General features: G+C 39.3%; 1 protein-coding gene across 1 annotated transcript in view; it reads left to right on the forward strand.

The window, feature by feature from the left end:
• Positions 1-21,097: 21,097 nt before the first annotated feature.
• TTC27 (tetratricopeptide repeat domain 27) overlaps positions 21,098-22,181 on the forward strand; it is a 108,640-nt gene continuing 107,556 nt past the window's right edge. Inside the window, exon 1 of the mRNA XM_057370055.1 lies at positions 21,098-21,324. Within this exon, the coding sequence (XP_057226038.1) occupies positions 21,237-21,324 (88 nt within the window). The 5' untranslated portion in view covers positions 21,098-21,236. The remainder of the gene's footprint in view (positions 21,325-22,181) is intronic.

A 22,181-nucleotide genomic window follows, 5' to 3' on the forward strand; every position in this document is an offset into this window, starting at 1 on the left:
TAGCAAAGATGTGAACACATCTTTGTTTGGGAATAGCAACATTCCCAAACTGGAAAATGAATGCAAACTAGAAATCTCATTATAGAAAAATTCAATTTGCCAACTGTAAAAACTCTGTGTTGCTTCATTAAAAATGTTTTTATTTACCGGGAGAGCAAATGGGAAAAGCAAAACTTGAGGGGCTTTTCCATCCTTTCTATTTTTGTTCAGGTATTTTAATAAGCATGTGACTCAGAATACAAACAGAAAATATGTGGCTATCTACTCCTAAGCAATGGCTAGGGTGTATCCAGGAGTCCTGCTCTCTCACCTTGAAATTTTAAGTTTTTAGCCACAAAAAACTGTTGCCTATACCTAAATTAGGACTAAGCACATCAATGCAAACTTCCAGGACTTTTAAATTCTTCATTTATTTGAAGAATTTCGTTCATATATTTCATAATTCTTCATTTGAAGAATTTCATTCATAAATTTCTTCATTTATTCCAGAGTTTTCAGTTATAAACTTATTACTACAAGTATTTTAAGCAGCTCGTAAGAAAATGGCTTTGGCTGGATTCCAGCGCAGCCCAATTCTAAGCCTGGAACACGACGGCAGCTCTTTAACACTGCAGGAGGGGAGCCAGTGTGGTTAATTCAGGTTGTGACAAGGCCACCATCATCACATTTGTTCAACCAGCCTAGCCAAGCACCAGCATTCTCACATTAGGGAATTCAGGGTGGCAGTTCCCTGCACAGTGGCTGGAAATGGTCTGCAGGATGTGAGGCCCTGCCTCCTTCCTGGCCATAGCTACAGTCCAGGCTGTCCTGAAAACCTTGCAGCTGTTTGCTGGCAACATTCTGAGGCAGTGATTCAAGAGGACATGGAGGTGGCATGGTGGATCAAAACSTAACAGCCAGCAGCAGGATTGCTGRAAAGGAAATGATGTGCTTGTCAACAGGACCCATCCTCTTAGCTACCAAATACTCTGCAAATCTCAGCTGTATTTTGAGGCAGTTTCAACCAGAAAAACTTGATTTGACAGATAAAATTCACAGGGGCTGGCCTCAAGCAAAGCAGCAGTCGCTAGAGAAATTATGTGACTATCTGGCTGGCTGAATTTTGCCACAGCGTGTGGGATTCTGGATAAGTCCCAGAGCATTAAGAAACTTCCAACTAGGGGGAAAAATCAGATTCAATTTAACACATGTCCCAGTTGCCTCATGGTCACTGAAGGCAGCAGAGCGTGCAGGCTTGTCACACAGACATTGAACACTGCTCCAGTACAGGTCCCTGGCGAGTTCAACATCAGCAACATGAAGGGTCTAATGGAGACCACCTGATCCATCTGACAGAACAGGGAAAACAAGGTGGAAATTACACCCAACTATTGATTTAGCTTCATACAAATTTCACTGTAGCTGAAAAGACCAAACAACACTACAAATGTATGCTGTGTACACTCAGTCCCAAATAATTGCTTTTGATGACAGCAAATGGTGACTTGAAGCAAAGCTCCACCAAAGAACAAAATACCCCATTGTATCTGCACCACCTACTGATGTGTGAAACCTCCTTTCACTCTTTTCTAGCTCTCCCTCCAAGGAAATCATTCATGTAGGAAACAAATACCCAGATGAACAAACAATGCACAGTAGGGATCTAAACATCAATAACTGGTATCAGAGGAAAAGCAATTTGAACAAAGAATAGGAGAACAGTAGTATATTGCTCCTGATAAACAGCTGTGTAAGTCAGGAATGACAGTTCTGTCTTGAAGAGCTCTCAAGAGCCTGTACTGGTAGCAGAAATCAATGARGGACAGTGCTGAAATTTCTAGATTGCATATAGAGAACTGTGGTAGAATGCTAAATTCAATGTATGCCTAATGGAGGACTTGGACTAATCATCTGAATAAAAATAATTAATTTAAAATGCTTGTTGTGATACTGCTGTCTCCTGAAAATGTTAGTATGACTTGTGTATTTTTAATCACTACATTAAATACATTTTTGCTTTACTTGCAAATGCATTTTCTTGCTTGAAATCCAGCAGCAAATTGGATTTCCATGGGATAATATCAATGGCATAATCCATTGCCAAAAGTGCCTTCAAAGACAGTTGTCCAGTCAATGTTTAAGGACAAGGTGTGACTGATAATTCATCCAGTTTTCTTTTTTCCCCTATAGTTCATTTTACACATTTCAAAACACTGAAAGGAACCAAGGCTCCACTGAGGCAGCAGAACAGTGCTCAGTCCCCAGCATCATCACAGCCTGGGATTAAGCGGCCCCCACCAAAACATGGTTGATCATACAGAAATTATCATACAGAATTTATTCTATATTCATAGAGAAATTATTCTATATTCATTCTCAAATATTACCTCTTGTGACTGATGCAAAGTCTCCACGCCGATTAAATTGCCAGCAGTGTTCATCTCAACCTTTGCCTTCTTTTTAGCAAAGTGATTTTGTTCTATAAGCCCCCTGGAAAAAAAAAAATGCCACTCTTTAAGTTTTTTTTCTGAATTTAGGTCTTCCCATAGTTGAACAGCTTTTGCCTTAATGGCATTTGGGTTTTAGTTCTGTTAGAATATGTAAAGAAAATATTTCAGAATTCTTATTCAGCATCATCTTCTCATCTTAGTTTAGGCCTTGGTGTATTACTTGGTATTTATCTGACATCTAGGGAAAACACAACTCTGTATGAAGCTAAAGGAAATGTTTCAAGTATCATTTTAAGACATTTATCAGGAAAGATTATTTGCTCTGTGCTTTCCTGATAAAATACTATTTCACCATTCATACGACCATTCTGTATTCCAAGTTCTCTGCACAAAGTCAACCGTGTTACAGAATCATAGGAATGGTGAGCAGCGGGGACAGCTGGAGGTGATCGTCCTTTAGCCTGCTCTTCCCCAAACCAAATATGTGCCTTCCTCAAGGACTTTGACTCCTCGTGGAATAAGTGATCTAAGTCCCCTGCCCCATGATAATTTAGACTCCGTGCCTCAAGCTGATTGCTTTCTGCCTTTTGTCTCTAGTTCCAATCCTGTAGTGATGTTACCATGGATACCCCAGCATTTATAGCTTACTTCAGTTACAAGACATAATTTCTACATTTTAATTTACTTACAACCAAAACCATTTTACAATAACTGAAGAAAATAAGGAGGAAAATTGACCACAGGTCATCTTTCACTTTTAAAAATGCTGGCCATTTCCAGGTTCTCTCATACTTGCAGTAAAACCATTAATCATCATAAACTCATTTTGTCTAAAAGCAGACGAAATACATTTTTCCATGTAAATCACTTCATTGCCATGACAGAATGATGTCAGAGAATTGAAATAGGTGATACAATAAATTTTCCTTTTGGAACATTGTTTAGCATTAAAGGTTAGGGGGAGCAGGGGGAGGAGAGAGAGGGCACATGATTGATGTCACCTGCTAAAGAGTAAAATTTTATTTTAGTTTTCATTAAATAGACCTAAATACTGTATTGCCACAGACACATTTTTACAGACTAAGAAAATATACACTTAATATACACTTATACACTTATACACTTTTCTTATACACAGAAAATATGGCTTAAAAACAGTGCAGTAAGAACCCAAAACCTTTCTGGAATAAAAATCAAGCTCCAGCTAATAGTTTGCAAAATAAGATTAAAATAATAATTAACATTGTAAATTTTAATTTCTTGCCCTTTTTAAAGCTCAGTTTTTGAAATTCAGGTCTTCACAACCCTTGTAGTTGAACATACAAATTCTTTAAACCAAAGTTAGCTTTGTGTCTAATTTAGCTATGTGCATAAGAATCCTCAAACAACAAAGCAGTTGTACAGCAGATGGAACAGAATTTTATTTCTCCCCCTCCAAAAGCAAGCAACCTTGTCTGAATTACAGCCTATACCTTAACCAAAATGCAACTATTTTCTGAAATCCTGCTGCAGCCTGGTAGAACAAATAGATATATGACATAATGGAAAATGGACAAACTGGGACTAAACCTAGAAGTCAAAGCTGCTAATCCCTGTTTCTCTCTATAACAGATTTCAAGTAAAGCTTTAAAAGAAATCACCAACTTTGGTTTGACTCAAACTTTTATTTTCTTTTTTTTATTCCTTTGAAGAAAATAGATGAAAAACAAACTAGGGAAATAGATAAAGAACTGTTTCACGTAACTTTAATCCCTCCTCCTTGCTGTAGCCATGGTATGTATAACCACAGCCCTGGTGGGTGAACAGTTCTCTTTCCACACAGCTGATCTAATCCAAGGTGTGCAACAGCCCACACAGAACAGCTGCAATGAAAAAGCAAGTCCCTTTTAAAACATCTATTTCCTATACTGATAAAATGGAAGGCTGGATATCCCCTCAGGATTTATCCAGCTCTTAAAATGGGTCCCACAGGGCTGTGGCTCTTTCAGCTTCCCAGTCAGCAGCTTTAAAGCCAGGATTTTGTACATGTTGACTTAGAAATCAGACACCCCAAAGACACAAATACCATCATGCAAACACCTACTTTGGGCAGAAGAGAATTAACACTCAAAAGTATGGATTTGGTCATTATTTGTTTCTTTTCATGTTCAAATTTTACTTCATCACCTGACTCCAAAGGAGAAGCAATTCTGCTGGGCAGTTTACTTCTGTATAATGATAAGCAGAGTGGTTTACACAAATGTTTTAATTATCCATTTCATCCTGAAGCACAGCACAAGCCATGTGAGATGGCCTGACTTGACCTAGCAGGTCACTGCTATGTGAATGAGGATGATCTCCAGCACACCAGAGCTGAGCTGCCAGCTGAGCTCTGGTGCTCATCTGACACTGCCATCACTGTGACAAGTCACTTCAACGTGACAAGAAGCTGCCTGAACAAAGGGGCACCTGTCGGGACCTGCAGGCTCCAGGAATGGACAGGGCAGTGTGGATGGAAGCAAAGCAGGAGGGCAGGGTGTTGAGACCTCTCATTTTCAGAGGCAGTGACCTGTTTGGCCAGCTCAGCTGCTCACAYTAATAAAACCTCAGCTTTTCTGCCCGGCCAATTTTCAAACTTACCTTACAACTTCCWGTTTCCTTCTCTGTTAAAAAAATTAAAAAGAAAAAGAAAGGGAAAAAAAAAATCTATGCATATATTTTAATAGATCCTTAAAGTAATTTGGTAATGCAAGGCCTTTCACTCGAGGCTATTTAATTAATATTTAGCCCTTAACTTATATTTGGATGCCCAATCCTCTTAACTCATGCAGTATTTTCTAGATGAAGAGTAAAACCTTCACCATTTTTTTCTAAAATGTGTTCCATATGCATTATTTTTCAGGCTCTTCACCTTTCTGCCCCTTTTAAGAAGAAAATATACAGTGGAATTCAGTATTTGAAACAATTCACTTCAGCAATATGTTAATGTCACATTTAAATGGCAATGACAGCAGTAACATAAATGAAGAAAAATGTATGCACACATTCTCCATATTGCATTCAGTGTAGGAACAGACTGTAGCTGTCAACTTTGTGTTTACTTTAAGAAAACTGAGTATTAAATTTTTGTACTCCTTGATTTTGATAAAGATAAGTATGGGTTTCAAAGGAATACTGAGGCCTCTTATCCTGCTAAAACTGACAAATTAAACCTGCCAGCTATGGATATATTAAATTCCCTCTAATTCCCTCAACCTAYTACATGCAGAAATCAATTACTTTTTTTTTAAAAAAAACCCTTGTATGTGTGTCTCTCTCTAATAATTTCTGCCAGGTGCACTGTGGTAAACCAACAAATAACRTTAAGCAATTTGCAAAACTGTTCTATACAGCATTTGCTGAAGCAAAATCTCTGCTCTGTTTTTGACATGTCTGTGTTGTGACTGTAATTGCTCTTAACCACTGCACTTGCAGGTGACAACATGCTGATATCTTATTTAAATTCTGCAAGGGCACCATCTGCCCTGTTTTTGAGCTATGAGGCTGAAATGCTCTTTATTCCAAGACAAATAGGAGGAGTTTTAAAAAAAAAGGATATACATTTTGTGGGGGAGGAAGGAACATGGAGACTAGGTTTCATTTGCTTGAAAAATTCTATTTCACTCCAAAGAAATAAAGCAGACTTCAAAGGAGTCTTGGTCAACCCCTAAACCTCTTGTCCAGATGCTTAACCTCTACCAGCACAGCTGCCACAATTTACATGGAGGTTCTTCCCAAACGTGACTCTCAGCACAAAATTCTACCTTTAGTAATTATTTTCCTTGTCAGTAATAGTAATGTATCAGACCTTTACCCATCACCTCCTGAACAAGGCACTGGAAATTTTAATACACATGTGTGTGAACTTGTACAGCAACATTAATTTCCATTGCCTGTTTACCCTTCCCTCCACAAACACATTCATCCATCTTTCACACTGCATTATGGACAAACTAAAACAAAACCCTTCCAGGCTTGTCTGCAATGCCACTTCTCAACACTCTTCTTTTCATCCTTTTCCAGGATCTACTATGACAGCTTCTGCAACATCCTAAACGTAAATACACAGAGGATTTGCAGCAATTTCTGTTATTTATGTAGCACTCAGATATTTTCATTAAAAAGGTAAAATCCAACAAGATGCAGCTGTTTACACATCTGACTTAYGGAAAGATTGTTTTCTCTGCCTTTTACTACATTAGCTCTCCACAGCATCTCCAAGTAATTTTATAACAACTCTTCCTATCTTAAACACTGAAAGAGCTCTTGTCGGGACCCCCGAGCAGTGATAGACTTTAACAAGCCTTACCAGCCCCACCGGGGCTTTCACACACACCTCTTCCTGTGGCTCAGGAGCGTTATTTAAACCCAGCCCAAGACACCAATCTCTGCTTGAGCTGAGTTGGCTAGCTCTGCCAAAATTATGGATTTTGTTCAACTGACCCCCTGGGCTGGCTTGACCTAAGACCTGGTGAGGATTTTGTAATGATCTCGACTTGGTTGAACTTGTTTGTTGTCTGTGGGTCTGCCTTGCTCACGCCCTGTGAGCAGTGGGCCCCTGGCTGGGTGGAGATGCTGCCCTGCCAGCTCTGTGCTTCCATCTCCTCTCCCACTTCACCAGCACTTAATGCTGCTTGCCAGCCCTGGAGCTAAGACTGATACTGCTGATTAAGGTTTCTGGTACCCATTTTTCATATGGGTCATTAAAAATTACAAAATTACTTCCTAGGYAACGAGTTTGCAAAGCAGTTTGATTGCAGTGCTGAAATCAGACTTTCCCTGAAGCTGCCAAACCTCTTATGCTGTGGTTGTACAGGAAGTGGAACAGCAGGATCTATCAGAGGCACAACCCTAACATGAGTGAACACAACATGGCTCTGGAAATTCAAAAAGAAAGGGCCCCATCCTTCACTCATAGGAGCTTTAAAACTGTCACTGAAATGTTTTCTATTAAAAAATATATCTACAAATAGGAAAAACTGCAAATCGTCTTTTATGTGAGCACTCTGTAAGCAAAGCTCAGGCTGGTGGCACTGAACTGCACTGTCAACATCAGAGAAAAAACTGTCACTCTCTTCTTACATGGGCTGAATGCAGATGAATCACTTTTAAGATAAATCATTCTTGGTTTTATTTCATCTTGTGGCTTCATCCAAGCTACTCCCAGCTTAATGATTATCGGGTGCTGAACTTGCCAAATTTCTCACATGGCTGCCAGAATTATACATAAAACCGGTGTCCWGCACCACAAAGAATATTTGTCAGAGACATGTATTTTGCTTCTTTTGCTTAGTCATTTCAATAAGGATGAGGTTTATTTRCAAAAAACATAAGATAATTCAAAGGCAGATATTCTACCTGAGAAATCTGTAAAATTTTGCAAGAGCAGGTAGATACCTGCTGAGCGTGTGCTGAAAAAATCCCTGCAGACTGCTACTGCATTATTTTTAACATTGGCTTTGTTTACATTTCAATTATATTTTACTCCGTCTTCTTGGAAAAGTCACAAATTACAGAAGCTGTGAATTCACTCATGCCTAGGGAAACTGTAAAGACTGGGGAAGTACTGGGARGTCATTATTTCCAAGAGCTGATCCTTTTTCTTTGTCTCAGACTATTTTTCTATCTTGAATTAGATTCCTAGCTTACATATGTGTTTGAAGGTATTTTGCTCTCACTTTTGGTATATAGATAAACTCATTAGAATGACAAAAATATCAAAACAGAAATATTTGGGTTTGGTTTAAAAAAAAAATTAAAAACAAGGTATCTAACTCACGTCTTAGTCATACTCTGCAAACAATTTTTCTATGAATCCTCGAGAGACTGGCATTTTCCTCAGTGCATCTTTTTCCACAGTTATTTTTGGCCACGGTTGCTGCTTTTTGCTATAAAAAGGACAAGGATGAGAAAAGCCTTGCTAGCCCCAAGTTCCTGGTGGGCTCTTTCAGAAATTCTCAATGTCACCTAGAATCATAATTACCATGAATGATGAACTTCACATTCTCCTGAGTTAAAATGTGAAGCAGCTACAAACTGAGTTAGGACTAGTGCAAGTTTTGCAGCTGAAGGGTGGTAACATCTTATGGTTTCTAATTTGCTTTAGGGTTTTTTCCCAGAAAAGCAACAACACAAAACATTTTATACTTGATTTACACTATCACCATACTCTGATGCCTGAGACAGTTTCATAAATAAATATTCAAAGAAAAATCCTTTAAACCCGTTATTTGCTGATACCATTGATCTGTTACCCCTGCTTTAAAAAAGAAAATTCTAACCTCAGTCATCCGGAGACTAAAACCCTGCCCTCTTCATCAGCATTTTAAAATTTCTAACTTGTGATATACTGGGAAACAGGAAGGTCTTTCTTAAAGAAACTCTGTTCCAGGATTTCTCAACTCTGTTTCTGGGTCCAAAGAAAGCATTAAATGTGAGAGGGAAGCAACCATTGCTGCTGCAGCTGGGAACTGCCATGAAGGTGCCCTTGTGGTTGCACTAAATTTTTATTTCACTGAAATATACAGAATTTAATGGCAACATCCAGCTGTCCTTTGCAAAGGCATGTATGGTGAGGATGTTTCATGGGACTGTTTAATTTTTTCTCAATATTTTTTCATTTAAATTATAAACTGCAAGATCACAGACGATGCTACATACCTTACTAATACACCCCTGATAAGTTCTGTTGCCAGTCAATGGTATTTCACCAAGAATATATATTGCATCCCAAGTGAAAGTAAGAAGATGCCAAAATAAAATAATTGTCAACCTTGCAATCCAAGGATTTTGTTAAATCTGATTTAACAAAGAAAATGCCAAGCCTTTCATCTCTTCTTCTCATATTTTCACTTTAGCTAGTAATTTTTTTTGAAATTTTCTTTCAGGACTCTGCTGCAGCTGTAACCTGTAGCAAAGCATTCCCATGTTAAAAAGTTTGGAGCATATYGACAGTGATTAACACCAAAATCACAAGCCCAGGAGAACTTTACAAAAAAATCACTATACACCAGAACTATCTCCCTCTTCTTCCCCAGAAAACATCAGYATGAGTTATAGAAACAAATTCTGGTTTATGATTGGAATTTGAAGATTTTAAGCTGCACATTTTTATTGATGGAAAGAAGACTTAAATGTAACCTGGTCGAGAAATAAAGTCATACCACTAATTACAATACAAGAAAAAAGGGAACTATGACAGTGGCTTGCATTGCTGCTGGCAGCAGAGTTTAGCTGAGATGTAACCTGGATGCTATGACACAGGAAAAACAGTAATAGSTCTAAGTACAAAAGCCCCACCTAATGCAAAGAGAATTTCAGAGACAAAAATTTACTGTGAAAATAAATGGTTCCCAAATTTGTGTRCTGTAAGCAGTAATGTTAAGGATCATGGTGATATAACTAAATCAGGAGTTTTGCAGACAGAAGGGTCAGTGAAGCATGGCCTCCAACTAATTTGTGCCTCAGCTGACTGCAAACTTCAACCAAAGCTTTTTCTCTTCTCAGGGCATTTGTTGTTCTCCTCTTCCACACCCCTTTCCCTCCCAAGGCTGAGTTCTCATGCAGTACAAAAGTTTTCATGCAGGATCAAAACTATTACTATTACCTTTCTTTTCTCCTTATCTATCCAGCTTTTTCACAAACCTAGAAAAAGCTTAATAATCTTAGTCACAAGTTATGTCTCTGTTTAAGTTTGGYTGAATGATGCCAGTGTGTTCTGAGTGCATTAACTGAGGGTAGTCATTGAGACTAGTCTGCATAGATTGGTTTCCTCTAGGAAATCAGGCTAATAAGGATGGTACTAAAGAGRCTTGATAATTTTGTTTCGCCCTCTTATATTAGTGTTCTGTTTATTGCATGTTCTTAGTCACATGTAGGACTAAGATGTTGGTATTATTCCATTATTAGGGTTGGTTAATGTATTTTTATGTGCCACCATCATCCAATAAACTCTGAAGTCTACTGCCTATTTATTTAGGCAGTGAGTCTGAACACTCTTGGTCCAAGCCACTGGCAAGACTTTTTCCTGGAGGCTAAATGGCATCTTTCCAAATTGGATGTTGGCTGAGATTTCGGTTGTGCTTAGACCGGTGGGATTTACTTATTTTTATATTTCTAAGTCATTAAGCAACAATAACATCTTTATGATATCTAATGTAATGAATTTTACAACCATTGTTCTAGTAGTATGATGATGAGATAGTTCTTAATGTCTTGTAAATTTTGCTGTCACGTGCTGTATTACCTTCCAACTTATGTGTCAACAATCACTAGGCTTTATACAGTGACAACAGGTACTCTCTACATTCTGGGTGTGGGATCTTTCTACATCAGGCCAGAGTGTGTATTTTGATCCCAGTTACTCCCATAAATACTGTCAGAGAATATAGTACTTCCTACAGACTTTTTAATTTTGTATTTGAAGGTTAGAATAATGCMGTAATATCTAAGACCAACTGAAATATTTCTGTACATCCCAAGGAAGTAAGTTTTGATTTATAGCAATTTTATATCAAATTCAACAAATAATGCTAGGGAACACAGGTGACAAAGAATTACATTCTCAGTTCCAGAGTTCAAAAGACAACTACTGAAATAAGCTTCTCATCTTCCTCTTCCCAGTGCCACCTTTGCAAGTCTGAAGCTGTTAAAAGCTTCTGCATTTGGAATTTAAGTCTGAAGTTACTTTAAAATGTTTCTAAACTATTTGAATTAACTGGTTTACATATCTAAATCAAATATGTACTATATAATAAAGATGAAACTTCCCCGCCCTTAGGCCTAYGCACTTCAGTGCAGAGACAGAACAGAAGAGTTTGGAATATCTGAACACGCAGCCATTAAAGTAAACAGGGGACACATTCAAAACTCGGTTCATTTGTCAACCTGACAGCAGATGGAAGATTTCTGCATGGGAAATATAGGAGCATCTGGCTATCAAGGATATTTAAGACCTTACCTATTGATCTCTTTCATCTGCTTAAATTAATTCAAGATGTTAAGATGCCAAAAAATGGTGATTAAAGATCCCATGTGTATAAAGCTCAAATCCCAATAAGCAGTAAGGAGAAGATAACACAAATATTACTAAACAAAATGAGCAGCAGAGTTCCCAGATAAATGACTATAAACCTGGAAACACCAGAAACTTGATTGCCAGAAATGGAGAACAGTGTGGTTGTTAACTGAGAGAGACATACAAACACACACACATGGAGAAAATGCATTTGTTACTTTGTCCGAAAGGACTTCAGGGAAAACAATCATTGCAAGGAAAGATAAGGAATTAGAARAATGGGGAAGAGACGATTAAAACCAAAAAAACCCCACAATATTGCTTACAAGTGTACGCTAGATGTAACTTCTCYAACAAGGACCTGTAGGCTCTGTAAAATTCAGCTTTCACATACTAAATACCTGCAGCAGATTCCTTAAGGTTCAGAAAATCAGCAAGTAATTAATTTAAATAAGAAATGCTCAAGACGAGGTTGGATGGGGCTCTGAGCCACCCAGTCTAGTGSAAGGTGTCCCTACCTGTGGTCACAGAGTTGGAACTCAATGATCTTTAAGATCCCTTCCAACCCAAATCATTCTAAGTTAAAAAMCAGAGGGCTTCACAGGATAACAAAYGTATTGCTACACTAACTAGATGACTTAGAGATAAAAGCCTTATGCTACATTTATTTGTTTATTTTTAAGAGAATGGAACAAAAATCAAGTCCCCAACATGTACCTCCATTCTTCCAAAAAGAATTCGACTATAGCAAGGGCACTATCTTTATCCTGTGCCTGTGTTGCCTTTTTGGTACTAGCAGGAATTTTGTGGCTTGAAAATGAGATGTAAATAGAACTAGCTGTTATTCTATGCCAGAAGCAGAAAGATGACATTAAAGGAGAATCCATCCACAATAGAAGCCAGACTAAATTAAGTCCTGACCTGTACCACACTGTGATGCTATCAGAATCTGGCTCCACGCCAGCCAGTCTCAATTTCAACTCTGCAAAATAAATTCAACTATTAAAAAGTATATTTATCTACAGAAAAGAAGGAAAGCAACACACAATGGTTGCTTACACTGCTAAGTTTATAGAAAAGTAAAGCACTATTTTATAGCAAAGCATTATTTCATTAGGTGAAACACCATTAAGACTGAATACGTAACTGTAAAAAAAACCACCAAGAAAGAGCAGCAGCCATTTCCAATCAAAGCTGTAATTCTCCCTGGTCTTTTTAAGGTCATGCAGGTGTCATTCTCACAATGAGACTTATTACTCATTTTAGGGCTCTGCCTGGGTGGGGACTGAGATAACAAGCTAAAACAGCAGAGGAAGAAGAGGAGAAAAGGTTCATTTTGTTGGTGGGGGATTTTTGAGAAGCATTTGACTAAATGCTTTGAATCATTTTTCTAAAATCATTAGAAAGTATTAGAATATGATTGAGCAGCACTGCAAATGGGACACATATTTTAAAATACATTTATTTATCAGATCACAAGCATCCATGACAGATCTTGTTCCCCTTTTCCTGATTACAGCTTCAATGGAGCAGACTAGGAAAGGTCTGTACTGATGAAAGTTATTCTAGCACATTCTGTGCAATRTGTACTTCACAGCCATCAAATGTGAATTTGCCGTGTCATATCATGGGGATTCATGGCTCAGAGAAAAACTTCTGAGGAGACAAAATCACAAGGAAAAAAATTTATCAGGAGATCATTTAGGCAAAGCTTGCAGCTTCAGGAGACCACAAAAGTCTATGTGTGTGCTGAATGTTCTGTGTGTCTTTTTCAACTTTTACAAATGGGAACACAGTCATGAACTCCCCCAAGACTTCACTTTTTTGACTAAATACCATCATAGCTTTTTTCACAGGCTATTTCATAAAGAAAATAATAAAATTTGACAAAGAAAATAGAGAGAACTTGAGTATTACTGATTAGTAGGAAAAAAAATAAGCTCAGTAATAGAAGAGAACCTTCTGGTTCCCTAACTCTTTATCCATTGTCAGAAAAACACCAAACTAAAACAAATACGTCTGTTCCTAAAGGTCAAGAAATCCAAATTTATTTGTTTCTGTGCACAGACGCTATGATGACACATTTACTTAAAATTTCCTCAACGAAATTATCATACTTGATTTTGGCAATTAAAAAAATTAAACATTAAAATGTAATACACAAATGAAGAATACATTTTGTCACTTTAACAAAGCTCTTGATGAAAGAAAGAATTTATAAATAGGTTCTAAAAAACATTATTTGACAGTAAAGGAAAAATAAAACAGTTTTACAAAATTCATCAGCATTGAAGGTTGACATGGCATGTAAGCATCCAGCATGGTAATGATGAATCTATAGTTCAGCTTAGAATTACTGCCAACTCTAAAGGCAAATTTGAATAAAATAACCTAAGCTTCAATTTTCTGGGTAAGAAAAGTCAAGGCCTGGCTTCATTAAGTTAAAATTAAAAGGGTCTGGACAAGAGGGTCTGAAAACACTAAGACACAGGTAGCAGCAGAGACCCAAAACATATTCCTTGGAAGTTCTAAAAAGGAAGTTTTTATTCAGGGGGGCATTTGATTGTGCCTCTTTGGCCTGATCTCTCCTCAAGTTGTGAGGGCTTATCAATTTTTAGAAGCAAATCCTGTAGGACTTTTGCCAGACATTAAGTCATATGCTCTTAGCCCAAGTGTGCTGACAACAATTTGGCGGTAATACTAACATTCACCTGAAAAGTCCTTGTGAAAAATGCAGTGAGCAACAATTCTAGCGACTTTGTGGAAGGACACACAAGGAAGGACACACAAGGACAGTTTGTGGAAGGACACACAAGGAAGGACAATGTCACCAGGGTTACAGAGGATGATAAGCATGGGCAGCGGGGATCATCACAATTTCTGGAAAAGGGATGTATTGAGTTATCTTCCCCTTGCCCTCGGCATAAATTTGGAAATCTGCCCTGAAAAYACAATGCCTCATCTACATCCAGAGAGATTAGAAGAACATACAGTCAGTGAAGTATCCATTCTTTGTGTGCCACTCCTGGCTCACTTGTTCTAGGACTGATCATGGAATATGGACTGTTTCATCCCAGGCTGGATAGTTCTGAGCTGAGTGGAACTGAATACAAAGAATTCATAACACTGGCTGATCATCTCATTTTAGAAAGGCTTTCCTTTTGGTGGCTGCACAGAAGACTGTTTTATAATGATAAGCATCTTTATTCTAAAGGGTTTAGACATTACATCAATAAAGAAAAGGCATACACAAACAGTACAAATCTGCATTCTGCTTGTATTATCCTCTTATGTGTTGGCTTTGGAAGGAATTCAGTTATAGCAAAGTCCCTAGAAGCAGTAGATAGCATTTTAGATTCCTTTTCCATTTGGAGGAGTGAATGCTTGCTTCTAAAAGAGCAATAAATGACCTAGTGCATCTGCAGAACAGTGCCTGTCTTCTTGAAGAAGGCAAGCTCYACTGTAGATGTCTTTTAGGGAAAAAACTTCACTGGGACGAGAAAACAAAAATGKGACAACTGAAATTGTTACAAGGGAGAGACAGAATTCCTTTCCCAGCAGGAATGTCAGTATGCAACCAGGATGGGTCATTGGGATGCAGTTCTGTGATTCAGACAATTCAAAGCCACTCTGGGATGTCAGACCACCAATGTATTTTTGTTGTGTGTAAATTGATACAAAGATACAAAGCATTCTCCAGCTCTTAATAGACTCCTACGTCTCTAACAACTTTCACATAAGATTTTTTAATTTTCTTTTCCAAATTTGTTACTGGAATAACAAGTCTGGATTTAGACAACTTTTGCTCATTAGTAAAATGACTGTATTTGTTTCAGGTCACTCTTTATGAGGAAACTTAGAGGTACTATGAAGCCAAAATGAGCCCTAGGAAATACAGACAAATATCCTAAAACTAAGAGTAGATAAGGACCAAAACCCAGAACTGTTTCATTGTTCATAATCTTTTTACTCATAAAGCTGAACAAGAAGAGCTCTTCCTCTGAGATACAACACAAGTCTAAAGGAACTGCTTTTCTCTCAGGTGAACAGGTTGAGAACAGTATGAATGTTTTCCCTACTCTCCTGTTCAAGGTACGATCACAGCRCTCTGCAGCTTATTTTATGGCAGAACAAAATTAGCATGTAGATATGGACTAACCTCTTACTATTTCCTAATCGATTTTCATTAACAATTGCTACAGTCAGTCTTTGAACAGAATGGATCTATATATAGATCAGCAGAGTTCAGACACACAGTAGGTATAAAAGATGCTTTCTCATCATAGGCATTTCTAGTCTGCTCTCCTGTCATAACTCTATGAGAATGATCCTGAACCTACAACATCAGAAAGAASAGTTTCCCACAGTCACAAAAGTAAGGCATAATTCTGCTGCTGAGAACAATTGGGAAACCAATAGGAACCTATTTTCATCCTACTAGCCACAAGAAACCTGGAATAGGATTGGAATATAATACTACTCACTTTACCATAGGTTCTGAAAGATTGTACAGAAGTGATCAGTGAAAATCAAAGCCTGATTTTATCGATAGTAAGAGTTTTGCCTGTGGAAAGTAAGAGATTATGAAACAGATTTCCTAATGTTTGTGGAGTCTAATGATTAACAACAGTGAGATGAATGAAAAATCACTTGAGTGCTGGTGRTACACAAAAATTTGTTTGACTTGAAGAATCCTCTGGACATCTTCAAGGACTGTAAAAGAATGGWTTGATTTCTTCCAACTCTCTGGAAGCCTGCACAGAACACGTCAGAGTTTCTCCTTTGGGCAGTCAGGAGAAGTAAAGAGCTCAGCAGAAGCAGTCATGAAGGACAGGAAAATGAGTCATCCTAATCCACTGTAATGATCTCATCAATCCHTCGCTGTGTCAAGTTATAAATATATAGTAAATAGTGACAAGCGCATTGGGGCAGGTTTTGAAAGAGAACATTTATCTTGTTGTTGTTCTTGCCAGGACAGATAATCCTCAAATAAGTTAGTAGTTTCAAAGATTTAGGAGAAACTCATTATGGAGAATTTGAGAAATCATTTCAGTGCAGTTTTTGGTTGCTAAAGGACATCGAGATCTACTGGTTTTTTAAGTATGAATACTCTCCATCTACTGCCCTCCGCTATAATCTACTTTTTTTGTTTGTTTGTTTGTTTTTTTTTTTCACTAGAACCTTTTTCTTTGCAACTTCTAACATCTGCAGTCAGTTTTGCCTACCTCAAACTTTGGGATACCAACAGCATCCTCAGGGATGTCCTGTATTGTTCAGAATAACATTTGAAATTACCACAAAATATTAACTTCTCATAAATATTGCACAAGTGATTATCTAGATTAAATTTACTAGAACAATTGGATTTCTCTCATTTCCAGGTACTTCAGAACCTGAGACCTCCTGCCTTAATGTTTGGTTTTTGTGTACTCTATTCCTCTATTATTACAAGTCTATCACACTGCAAAGCTACGCTGAATTTTTACATATACAAATTCAAACACAAATGCAAAAACAGATGGCCAAAAGTACTTCTCTGACATATAGGGTCACACCACAAATGCTAAATACCTACTCATCCAAAATACACTTTTCAGTGAAGAGTAGAAAATAGAGAAACAAACCCTTTTTTGCTTGTGTTTAAAAAAAGAAATTGCACCTACTTTRCTTAGAACTCCAAGATAAGGGACATTCTCCAAATAGAAATCATCAAACTAGATTGCTGTGCTATTTGGAAAGCTGTAAGCAACTGGAAGTTTTTAGGATAAGACACTTCTCATCAAGCAGAATGTTCCTCATTATGTTCCTTTTGCTACAAATTATCAGAGAGTATTTAAGCTAATACCACTGCTAAATTCTTCATGCTAATTAGTTAAAAGAATCCTCCTGAAAGGTATATTGTAACATCTAAAGAGTTTGGTGACTGTTCTGTAGATCTAAAACAATCCTGGAATCCCATTTGCAAAAAATGCATTAGTGTCTAATCATGTAACAATTTAACCCAGGTTTTTAAGAATCTAAGAAAGATGCTTATTAGATTCTTATAAAAACAGTCAAAACCCATCTGGTAGTTTTGGCTTGTTCACATGGAATATTCTGCAACTAACACAACATCTCATATTTTGTCCACATCATAACCCACCAAATCTTACATATAGACTAGATGGAATGCACAAGGGTCCTTATTCCCTGTGTCATACACCAAATCCTACTGAGGTCAAAAGTCACAGAGATGCCTTAAATTTTGGAGGCCTAACACAAACATCACTGCAAGTGATTTTCAAGCACAATTGGAATTGACTACCCAAGAGTTTCACTGTTGCCTGGTGAGAGACAACATATTAGGGATTCATCCGGGAGCTCCAGGTAAGAAACTCATCAGCCCCATGCTGTGCTGCCTGTCACAGTCAATGTCTCTGATGAACCCACCAGTCTCATGCCAACACAGCCCTGGCAGAAGCACTGTAGCCACCACGTCCTGGTTGTGACACAGATGCATTCCAAGAGCCAGAACTATCCACTCTTTCATTAAATGTGAGGTAATCTCAAAAATGAATTTCTGCTTACAGGTAACCATGCACACTCTATGTTCACAAATACAATCACATTTTGTGGGTGCAATGAAGAGATGAAAATGAACATGAAGCTTTAATAAAATAGTTGGTTTCAGCTAAAATTTCTGTTGTAGTGTGACTGGAAACAATTTTGTTTGGCTTTTTTTTCTCCAGACAAACAAAGCAAATCCAATTAATGAAAGTAATTTAATATTTTTTAAAATCTAATTGTAAATCCTTCTTTCTTTTTGAAGGTAGCAAAGACAGAGAATGTTGCTGTATTAAAAAATTATCATAAGATAATGATTTTGTATGAGCACATATAAGAAGGCATTAAATACTCTGCAAGCTTGGATAGGATATATTTTTTAATTCTTTTGTTGTTCAGTAAATTGAATTATTTCCACATAAGCTTTGCTTTCTTCATCTGAAAACTCACAGATGTTATTTCATTGAGGCAGAGCAAATTCCTGCCAAACAATCAAAAACTAATAATTAGTTTTTAAAAGTTCTGATGAGATATGTTCTGATGTGAGAAAAAAGGAGAAAAAAAGAAGGAACTGAGCAACATTTGTACAATGGTCAGCAAATATTGATTCATGGACATCAGGAATGACAGTAGATCTACTAGATGGCTAAATTTTAGAAAAAACTAACCTATTAAGAGTGGGAAGTCTGATACTACAGCTATATTTTACAGACAGAGTATATATTTACTGGAGACCTACTTCCTCTTTAGTAATTTACTGATCCTGGATACCATACCAAAAGAGATACAGTAATACTTAGATAGCATTTTCCAAATGATTAATGAAGATTAATGTYGGCTTCTAGAAAAGCTGCCACAATACTGGAGAAGAGGTCTCTGGGGTTATCTGCAACTGGCCATGTTCTTTGTTGTACATTCCCAAAGATTGGTTTGAATCACTCTTTTCTTATTGTGCAGCGCCCTCCACTAACTCTCCCTGTCACCGCTTTATTAAGTTGTAAGTAACAGAAGAATTTCTGAGCCATTATTATTTTAGCCCATTTGAAGTGTAGCTTTTCTACCTCCACTTCACTGACAGCTGGTAATTGTGTTCTTTGGGCTTTGGTGAAGCAARCTTCCAATGAGATTGAAGTTTCTTATGCTGTAACTAAAGATGATGTAACCTTAAAWACRATGATTCACAGAGACCAACTGGTTAGTGGGATATGGCTTGACTGAACTAACAGAGCCAAAGCAAGAAAAACTTACAGAATTCCCCAAAACAAGCCTTGCATCTCCCCTCCTCTCACCAGGTGCATCAAATATGCTCCTTAGAATGGCAGAAGTTTGGTTGCACAATCCTGCAAATTTTRATSCTGGTTTACCAATAAGCTGATTTTTCCTCGACAATTCCTCCAYTTTCCTCACTCCTCAAATAGAAAATCAACTACTGCTTAAAAATGGCACACAATGCAACTCCTTCTTTCCTCAGCAGTACCAGAGACAGAGATCAGGCATCAGTTTAAAAATCATGTGACAGCAGCTTTCAGAAACAGCAGCTCACTGTTAAAAATGTCATAATAATAAATCTATGCTATTATTAATTTCTTGAAGCATACAAAATCTTTTTCTTTTACAGTTAGTAGGTTTTTCGGTAGTTTGCAAAGGGATCATTTGTTTCAGGAGGCTTTAGGAAAAAAAACCTGTGACAGAAGACAAATACTACATCAATACAGYAGCACAGGTAATCTATAAGGTGGTATTAAATGAGCTAGTTCAGATACCACAGTAGCACACTTCATATGGATAATTTTCTTACACTCTCAGAAAAGTTAAAGATGAAGGTTATTCTTTAAAAACGCATGTATCAGAAAGTTTGATTACCTACTTCCCACTTAGAAAYAATAGGCAGCAYTATGCTAAAATATTGAATCTGCACYGCACAGTCCTGCAAAGACTTTCTTCCCCTTGAGCCAACTGGCAAAGCTATCCTTTGATGCAAACAGAATCTTTGATTGTTCTTTGAGAAATAAATGTATATTCTTCAAATAATTTAGGGAAGCAAACTTAAGCAGCAGATTTCAGTAACTCTGTGGCAATTGACAAACATCCCAAACCATCTTTCACATCAGCAGTAACAATCAGTCCAGTGCCAGTCAGGAGTACAATAATTCCTGCCACAGGTACTCCTGACCACATCCCTGCTACAGCTTTTAGATGCTTCTAGATGCTCCCAGAGCTGAACTGTAAGGGCAAAACTCCACACATTGGGGGAACTGGCAGAGATGAGAAAGATAGCAAAATATTCCTTCTTTTTATGAAGGAATTATGTTAAGCAACTATCTATTCACAGAAAAAATGTTACTTCACTGTTTTTCCCCGAACATAAAAAGTACAAAAAGTACAAAAAATACAAGAAGTATTTTAATTTTAGCGTCATCATCACTGTGTGGGCAGGTGCTGAAATAAACACAGGGGTAGACCAAAGCATGATCCTGACCTGCCTGCCGTGAGTGCTGGGGGCCTTAACCTGCACCCACCCAGGACCCTAGAGGATTCTCCACAGAGGATTCTCCACAGAGGGTGTATAGATATCTGAAGGGAGGGTGCCGAGAGGATGGAGCCAGGCTCTGCTCAGTGGTGCCAAGCAATGCSACAGGAGGCAATGGGCAGAAACTGATGCAYGTGAARTTCCATTCCACCWGAACATGAGGAAGAATTTCTTTACTGTACGTGTGATTGAGCACTGGAGCAGAGGCTGTGGAGTCTCCCTCACTGGAGACATTCCAGATCTATCTSGGTGCAATCCTGTGCCATGTTTTCTGGGATGACCCTGCTCGAGCAGGGAGATGGGACGATGGACGTTGGACCAGCTGACCACCATGGGCCCTTCTAACCTGACTTCTTCTGTGATTCTCCACAGGGAATCGCCCAGCTAGACTCCATATGGCTATGTAGGAGCGTCTGCGCCTACAAGCTACCCCACAAGCGGCTGCCCGTGGCTGTGCGCGAAGGGCCCGCCCCGGTGCCCCCCCCCGGCCGTGCCCGCGCTCCCCTCACGCCGCCGTCATGGCCGCCCCCGGCGGGGCGGGGCCAGCGCGCCCTCCCGGCGTGCCCCGCGCCGCTGTCATGGCGGCTCCCTGCGGCCGCTGCTCGCACATGGGCTGAGGGGTCCCGTCCGTGTCGGCGCGGGGGTCGCGGCCGCGAGCGAGGAGGCGGCGGGGAGCGGGGCGGGCCCGGGCGGCGGGACCATGCTGGCCCTGGAGCGCGCCCTGCTGAGGGGCTTCCTCAGCGCCGCCGAGTCCCTCGAGTGGAAGCAGGGCGAAATCGCGGCCGCAGGTGAGGGGAGGTCCCGGCCCGGCGCGGGGAAGGTGCCCGCTTGYTGTGGATGTCCGGAGCCACCGGACCGAACCGGGGCCGCGGCTGACGGCTCCCTCCCGCCGCGGGCGTGTTCCAGCCCTGCCGCCCTGCCTGCTCCTCGCCGGGTTCCCGGGGGCTGCTGGCAGCGCTGCGGGGCGGGAGCGTCCATGGGCTCGTCAGGATAGAGGAGCTGCCGGCGGGGCTGAAGCGGCAGCAGTGGCCGGGGCTCCGCGGGGTCCCTTGGCCGCSCTCGGTGCGAGCGGTGCCGGTGTCSGCAGACKCCCCGCCGCCCGCCYCATGCCGGCACTCGGGAGGCTCGTAAGCACTGCCTCTTGGAACTTGGCAGTGAGGTGAAACGCGCTCTTGGAGCAAAACGTGGGAAGGAAGAGTCTAACACGAGCTGCTGCTTCTGTGTTTTTTAGTTATTCGGTCACTTCCTTGCTTGAAGGATCAATGGGAAACAATCTCTTGAGGGGACTTGGGTAGACCCAGCTTTCCTGAAGCGGAACGGAGCAGCTTTTAAAACCTTTGTCATGTAAAGGTGCTTCCATATTTCAGGCAGGCTAAAAATACTGTTGTGCCATGTTGTAGCGTACTAAAAGTCTCATTTATCCTTTCCTAAGCACTGCCTGAATTTTAGAAAATGACCATACAACGCTAATCAGCACTTATTTCCTTACATGACATTTCATTTAGCCTTTGTCATTGTACTGTCCAGTACTGATGTGTCTGACATCTGCCACATCTGTCTTGTTTTTTGAGAGAGTTGTACATGCTGTTTGTGGTGTGGGGTTTTTTGATTGCTGCTTTTTTTTTTTTTTTTTTTTTTTTTTTTT

This window comes from Malurus melanocephalus, unplaced genomic scaffold (genome assembly GCF_030028575.1).
Source record: "Malurus melanocephalus ecotype Western Australia unplaced genomic scaffold, MMel_1.1 scaffold_5, whole genome shotgun sequence".
NCBI classification, from domain to species: Eukaryota; Metazoa; Chordata; class Aves; order Passeriformes; family Maluridae; genus Malurus; species Malurus melanocephalus.